Consider the following 7,015-nt stretch of genomic DNA (forward strand, 5'->3'; position numbering starts at 1 on the left):
CGCCGTTACCAGGCAGCGCAGCGCCTCGCGCTCCGCGCGCGCCGTGAGGGCGGCCGTGCCCCGCAGCACCCGCGCGCCGAAGTCCGCGCGGCAGCGCAGGTGGAGGTGCCGCGTGAGGCAGCACGCGGGAGACGCGAACGAGCTCGGGTCCGCCATCGCTCGCGCGCCGTCTGCTCGCCCTGCCCGGCCGTGCCACCCCGTGCAGCACAGAGCCCGCCGCGGGAGGGCAGGGGAGGCCCCTGGGAGGTGTAGTGCCGCCCTCCGCGCGGAGAGGGCGGGGGAACGGCGTGAGAACTCCAAAACCCATGGTGCATTGCGAGAGAAGGGGCGTGGGTGAAGCAAGACGCATGATTGGCCCTCACTGGCGTATGAATGGCCAAAAAGAATGTGGGCAGTACTGAAGTAAACGCCACTGTACAGTTCCTCGTTAGTATAGTGGTAAGTATCCCCGCCTGTCACGCGGGAGACCGGGGTTCGATTCCCCGACGGGGAGGTACGAAAAACTTTTCCTTTCTCTCTAGCTGCCTACTGTAAAGGCATAATAAAGGTTTTGGGAAATCCAAGCTGTGCCCAGACTGCTGCAGTAAAAGTGTTCCCACTCTGAAACAGGGAGAACTGACAAAAACCTGTACGCGTCAGGCTGCCCAGCTGCTCCGGGGCTGAGGCAGTGGCAGCAGCTCACAAGATCAGCTGCAGAACCGAAAACAGGCACAGGGAAAGTGTTTTCATACTTTAATGGCTCAAACGGCTGAACAAGAGGGTTAAACCTTTCAAAAACATTCACCCTTTTTCTTAAACCGAGATGGAAAAATCCTAACTCAGCCTCCTCACCTGAGTCAGAAACAATGAGAAGGGGGACCAGTCAAACAGGCACAGAGGAGGGAAGGTGGAAGGCCAGAGGCCATGTCCTGGCTTGCAGTAATGCAGCCTGGCATTTTTGTCCTCAAAGTGAGAACTTCAGCGATTGGAAAGCCCTGAGGCTTCACTGGATCCTTCCCGGAGCACACTTAGCTATGTGCACTAGCTAAGAGTAGTTTGCAGAACAGCTTCGAGACTCCAGCATCCCTGCTTACCTTGACTTAGTATCACTGAAAATGCTTTGTTAGGCACCCCCTCTTTTTTAATCCTTTTGACAGAAATTTATTTATCTATCTATTTATTACACAATTCAGCACAAAGGTACTAGGAGAGATCTCCTCCTGTCTGTGGGAGGTCAGCAGATGCTGAGCAGTAAATATGATCGCCCAAATTTCTCTTTTTCCAAGACAGGAAATAGCTCCATGGCCAATTGCACATAAAAGGAGTAAGGAATTAGGACCCAAGGCAAAAGGCCAAGACAGCCAGCTGTGAGGATGCATGTGTCTGGTGTTCAGAGCAGGAGGCTGGCAGCCCTGCTCTGGCCCTGGCTTTGTGCACTCTGACAGTTTCACTAAAACTAATTTGATGCCCTGAACTGCACACTGAAAGCAGATAGTTCTGTACCATGAGCAACCTTGCATCAACCACCCAACCAGCAGCAAGCACTCAAGTGACAATATTCACAGGAGAAATTTTCTCTGTGTAATAAGAGCTAAGAGACAACTTGACAGAAAAGTTTGTCAACAAAAGGCAATTACTGTTAACACAGCATTGCTGGAAACCATGGGCATGTAATGTCAGATGCAGAATCTAACCCCTGTCACCCTCAGACACTGGTTTCCACACCTTCAGCCCAAGGGTGTACAGCCATGGGAGCAGCACACCAAGAGCTGTGGGGAGCTGAGGGCACAGGAGGAGCACTAGGGTTGATGTACTGTGCAAGACCAAGAGATGGTTTCTGTGCTCATCAGCTGATGGCAAAGCCCATGGGCCTCTCGAGAGCATCCCACCATCCCAGCTGTCCCATCTGGAGGTGAATCTGAGATGGCAACGTGAGAAGTACATGAAGAAGAGGGGATGTGAGCTCCATCCACAGTGATACTCTGGAGATCTGTATAAACTCCTAGGCTACAGCCACATGCCCAGACAAACTAGGGCAGGACTAGGAAGGAGTTTCAGTAGGTCTCTACTATAGAAGGGAGAAAAAATAACCATAACATTTTCCCTTTCGTGATTTCTGAATTTCCTGCCAGCCATGCTCACTTCCCTTTCTCAAAATCCACATATATATGTCATCAGAAAATCAAGGGAACTCAATTTGTTTAGTAGGCAGTTTATTTCAAAACAGAGATCAGACCATAAAATAAAATGCAAGAACCATTTAGTTGTTCATGTGTGTTGGCATCCAGTCAGGCATTTTCAGCTGTCATAAAACAATAAGGGATAAGAAAAGCAATTAATGCAAAACAGAACTCTGCTGACAGCGATTTTAGTCATAAAAAAAAAGAGTCTTGTCAGCAATTTCATACCTGCTTAGTCGTGGTTCTTGTTTTCAGATTTAGCTTTCACAGTGCTCAAGCTACTACTCAAGAGGCAAAGATTTGCTATAAACCCACAGCTTCTAAAGTCCCAGAAAGGCATTCTCATTGGTGCATGGGCAAAGGTGAAAGGAAAAGGAACAAGGAGCTCAGAGCACTGAGCAGGGTTTTACAAGGTCAGCCTCTCTCCACCTGCAGGGTACTTTGTTCTCACCTGAGTCATCCAGGCCAGCTCAACCTCTCTCCCTTCTCTGTGCTACCAAATCCTTCCCACTCACCCCCACGGTGCTGTTGTTCCCCAGCTGGCAGTGTGGAGCCAGGACAGCTGGAATGCCAGCAGGCCCAGACACAGCCCCCCACAGGTTTCAGACCTTCCTGAGAATGCTAGTGCAGTCCAGGATGGCTTCCTCACGGGCAATGTCCACAGCAGGCACAAGGTGAGGGATCCCTTGGCTGGAAGACTTCTGCAGTTATTTGCAGAAGCACAATTTGAATGAGCATTAATGAAATCTGGACGAGCAAACAATTCAGTATTGATAGTAGAATTCTTTCTCAAATGCCTCCTTAATTATCCACACTCAGCTTTAACCTTCATCTCTTTTGATGCTCTAGTCCTCCCACTCAGCTTGCCATCATATGTGTGTGATTTGTTGCCCTCAATTTATCAAAAGCTCATGGAGAACCAGTATTACAACTGGTCAGTGGCCAAACCAGCAAGACAAGAGCAAGTTGGAGAGCAAATAATCAGTTCCAGTCTTGCTGAATTCATAGGTTGGTAGCAAAGTAACGTTGTGGGGAGGTGTGGGCTGGAGTGTCAGCATAAGCATGTTAAAGAATCTGTTTGAAGTGTGTTCAAGCCCTGGGGACTGTGTAATCTCTAGCATTTTGTCCTCTGAGGGTTGTATTCACAGGTGTATTTAACTAAGTCCATTTTATGTACCCTTAACTCTGCCAAATATTTCAATTAACCTTTTTCAAGGTGATTTTTGAAAGGCAAAATATTTCTTGCAAATGTTAAAAGACCACTTTATGTCATTAGTAATGACGAAACACAAACTTAGGAGAACAGAGTATCTTGGAAGTTTTGTATTTCTGATTACTCTAAGGACAAGGAAAAGAAGATAGGACCCTTTCTCAAACTTAGTAACTTATGTTAATTGCATATCACTTGAAAGTAAACTAATCAGCAAGTAGGAAGATAAGGAAGAACAGATTAGAAAATGTCACTATAAATGCTCATCTAAGGGTCATAGCAGGAACAGACAATGACAAATTGTTTGCAAGTTTTCTTGCAGGTCAGGACATCCAATGTAAACATAATGAACTGGCCATTTAGGAGGATATAAGTCCTTTACTCCACCTTGGTTCTTCTACAGAGACTCCCAGTGCTAAACCTTTTGGCTGCTAAGAGAAGAGGGGAATCTTGGCCAGTTAGTAGTTGATGTTTGCTTCTGATCTCTGCATAGGGTGAACCAGGGGCTCATATAAATAAGATAAGCAATGTAAAAGAATTTAATCTTCATTGGAGAAGTTTTGGCTTGTCACCATTCGTATCCACAAATATCTTGTTGGCCGCAAGAACCCCAATTTGCTCTGCAGTCTTCTATTTCCACTGAGGAGACTGGCTGCCAGCGGCCCTGGCCAGTTCTGTGATGGTGCCAGCCTTGGATCATCTCCTGGCAAAAGAGCTGTGTGAGGTGACAGCTGGGCCATGGCTGTCCCCACTCTCTGCTGCCATCCCTGCCCCATTCACCCTGTGCAGGTGCTGTGGTCTGTGCCCTTACTGGTGGCAGCCCAGCCCCAGTGCCCCCAGTGCCCACTCCTGCATCTCCCTGGCACACAAACAGTCACAGGGCAGCGTGTGGGGCTGTGAACACAGAATGCCACCAAGGAGCTGGCAGCTGAGTCCTCTCATTGAGAATTTCCAGCATCTTCAGGCAGATCTGGGCATTCAGGTGCTGCGAGTTCCTTCAGCTCCCCTTGGGTCACTGGAACAATGATAACATAAACTAGATGGGATGCTGACCTACCTGTCAATTAAAATATACCCAGGCCACCATCAGGCATTCAGCCCCAATGCATTGTGGTTTTATGGCTCCTCCAGACTACCCTGGCATTTTTCCACATTCACTTACAAGAAGGGTAAATTAGATGTCCACTTTTTCTCCAGCAGCTCTTAACACCTTGAGCACTCAACACTTGAGCGTAATGATGTACAAGGAGCTGTTCCATTTTGTATGTGAATGACCATTAATCAATCCAGTTTCCTGGGGCAGATAGATGGAAAATTTTAAAGCAATATCTTAGTAGTAGTTTCTTCTCCATTTATTTATTTTTTACACAGCTTGAGAATGTCCATTCTATTTCTTTTATTTTTCCTGAGCAAGACTGTTCCTCAGTGCTGTCTTCTTTGTAGAAGTGAATGAACACTGCTTACAGTTCTATCTCTACATGTCAGATGGTCTGTTAAACATAATTTCCATGTTGCTAGATATGCATACAGATTACACCACCAGAAAAATTAGCCTCTGCAATTAGGCTATGTTTTTTAGGATGTGTTTAAGCTACTAGAGACATCTGATGTTCAGATTCACTCATATTATTTCAAAAGGAAAGCATCCAAAAATCAGGACACTCATTTGATAACATTAACCTACAGCTTTGGAATACACTATTAAGTAACTAAAAAATTGCTACATGAACTGACTATATTTATATTTTTACACAGTTATGGCACAATTCCTTTTTACCACTTCAGTATGTACAGTGTGTTTTCTTCTCCAGAGGACATTATTTAACTGTGCATGGAGATCTGGCAGCCTCAGGATGCCATCATGACTGCCTCAAGTAAGGATAATTCCTGCCCCAAACCCAAAAATCTAGATGATGCACGGTTAACTCTTCTGCTAATTTGATGCTAAATGTCTGTTACACTATTTTGCCTACTCAGGATTTTGCTTTGTCTCATATTTTTCCTTCGTTAAATATTTTGAAATACCATGGATGACAACACTTCCTCTTTCTGGTCATGTTACTTGCATTTAGCAGCAGTTGGTTACAATATCCTTCTCTGAAAACCCAATATCCTTATCTGAAAACCCTAGTGCATACAAAAGTTTTTATACAGACAGAATTGTGGTATATGAAGAAATCATATCAGTTTTTCTCTAGCTATTACTATCTTCATAATCTTCTCAGTCATCAGTTAAAAAAACTTCTGCTTCTGGATGATTGGGTCCTTTTTTTTCCATGAGGTACAAACAAACAAGCTCATACAAAATTTTGAGCATCCAAGATCTAACACTGAAACAAAAGAGATGGTTATAGTTTTCACACAAAGCATGCTCCTTTGAGTAGTTTGCAGATACTCATCTTCATTCAGAATAAACTCAATAATCACAAAAAGGATGTTTTTTTCTGTTGTTTAATATCTAAAGCTTTCCAAGAGGAGGTTTAATGCTTCTTTACTGAGAATTCAGCTTTGAGAGACCTTTACTCTGGAGATGAATAGAAACTGGCCTCTGGATAAATTTGGGATATTGTTTTAGAGTTGGGAGCATTGAAAGATACCAATTGTTGATAATTTTATTAGTTATTTTGCTAGTAGCTGGTACTGTGCTGTGTTTTGTCTTTAGTATGAGAAAAGTATTGATAACACACTGATATTTTGGTTGTTGCTAAGTAATGTGTATCCTAAGTGTAGGACTTTTTTGTTTCTCATGCTCTGACAGCGAGCAGATGCCCCAGAAGTGTAAACCACAAGATAAGGAGGCTACACCTCTCAGCAGAAGCCACAACTTGACAATATAAGAGTAGTGAATGGCCTGCCTGCATTGACACAGAGAAAGAATCCAGTAAAGTGTTAGAAGACCCCAGACCAAAAATTACAATTGGACCAAGAAAGGCGTGTGATGAGCATGAGGGGGCAGGGGGTGTCTCTGAAGGTATCCAGCTCAAGCTGATCTGCTGCTGTACCATTCTATGAAATCGTTTATTTTTATAAATTCTGATGGCTGAGACTCTTCCATGCGAAACCTAGGGTCCAGCCCAAAGGAGGAGGAAGTGCATCTGAGAGTGGGGGGATGCGTGAGCGATGAGTTGAAAGGGACACCCACCCATTGCTCACAGAACTGCTCACTGTCATGGGACTCCAGCCCCAGGAGTTACAATCTCAGGTGGTGTCTGCAGCTCCTGGAAAGGTGTGAGAGTGCTCAGGCAGTGATTTCTCGTTTAACAGGAGTGCTATGGAATTGCACCTAGATCTGGTGCTGACTTTCACCAGCAGGGCATCCACCATCTCCTGCTTCTACACCAGGCCATGCCATCTGGCCACTGTAACATGCAGAAATTGGGCTGCTCTTGAGCTCATTGTCAGGCCTCCTTCTGTAAATCAGTATCATGGACTTCTCTTAACTATCTTTGATTTTTTTTTTCTTTTGCCTTTAGATTGACTTCTTGGAACCTTTCTTTGATTCTTCAGGGAAGCAGTGCAAGTAATTATTTGGATATTTGTCCCCCATATCCATATTCAGAGCAGGAATGCAAACCAGAGCAAAAACACAAGTAGAAACAAAAGAATTGTGCAGAAAAAATACTTCATTACTCAAAGACTTAACAAA

The 7,015-nt window shown here is 44.8% G+C and overlaps 1 protein-coding gene and 1 non-coding gene across 2 annotated transcripts in view; one reads left to right on the forward strand and one right to left on the reverse strand.

Moving 5' to 3' along the window:
* LTA4H (leukotriene A4 hydrolase) overlaps positions 1-233 on the reverse strand; it is a 15,958-nt gene extending 15,725 nt beyond the window's left edge. The window contains exon 1 of the mRNA XM_041409791.1: positions 10-233. Coding sequence (XP_041265725.1) covers positions 10-156 — 147 coding nt within the window. The 5' untranslated portion in view covers positions 157-233. The remainder of the gene's footprint in view (positions 1-9) is intronic.
* A 188-nt stretch (positions 234-421) lies between these two features.
* Positions 422-493, forward strand: TRNAD-GUC. Its single transcript has one exon. It is a non-coding gene; the product is annotated as a tRNA-Asp (tRNA).
* Positions 494-7,015: the final 6,522 nt, after the last annotated feature.

Source organism: Onychostruthus taczanowskii, unplaced genomic scaffold (assembly GCF_017590055.1).
Source record: "Onychostruthus taczanowskii isolate IOZ18803 unplaced genomic scaffold, ASM1759005v1 scaffold31, whole genome shotgun sequence".
NCBI classification, from domain to species: Eukaryota; Metazoa; Chordata; class Aves; order Passeriformes; family Passeridae; genus Onychostruthus; species Onychostruthus taczanowskii.